Raw genomic sequence first — 421 nt, 5'->3', positions numbered from 1 at the left:
CTTTTCCCGTGTACAGACGGGGTCGGCGTTTTTCGTCAGCCTCTCAATCAGCTCTAATTAGGGCGATTGCTTTGAACTCACATTGGACGAAGCAAGCTACAAAGACTGCTAAGATCTTTAGTAACAAGGATTATTAGATGACTTGTTAGTAATCATTAGACGAAACTTGTTCGTTAACATTGATCTTCTGTGTTATTCTTGTAGGGATGAACCCATGGTAGTATCTTCAGGTGAAGACGCTCCCCCTCCAACTAAAGCCTCACCCGTGAAGAAGAAAAAACCAGCTGCTAAGAGACCAGCACCCAAGTCTGACAGTAGTGACCTATCTGATTCTGATGGCGACAGTGACTTTGCGTCGAGGAAGAAGAAGACCGCTGCTGCTAAGAAAGCCAAACCAGCGAAAAAAGAAAGTGAGTACAGT

At 44.7% G+C, this 421-nt stretch overlaps 1 protein-coding gene across 1 annotated transcript; it reads left to right on the top strand.

Annotated features, from left to right (window-relative positions):
- Window positions 1–204: 204 nt before the first annotated feature.
- LOC113465375 (histone H1.4-like) lies at window positions 205–410 on the top strand (the record flags this gene model as incomplete). Its single annotated transcript, XM_026833177.1, is given in 1 exon segment — window positions 205–410. A coding segment is annotated over 1 exon segment (206 nt), but the record flags the coding sequence as incomplete, so codon positions are not given.
- Between the last annotated feature and the right edge of the window lie 11 nt (window positions 411–421).

This window comes from Diaphorina citri, unplaced genomic scaffold (genome assembly GCF_000475195.1).
Source record: "Diaphorina citri unplaced genomic scaffold, Diaci psyllid genome assembly version 1.1 scaffold62499, whole genome shotgun sequence".
Taxonomy (NCBI): Eukaryota; Metazoa; Arthropoda; class Insecta; order Hemiptera; family Psyllidae; genus Diaphorina; species Diaphorina citri.
The sequence above is the reverse complement of the archived record's forward strand: the minus strand, read 5'-3'. Positions and strand labels throughout refer to the sequence as shown.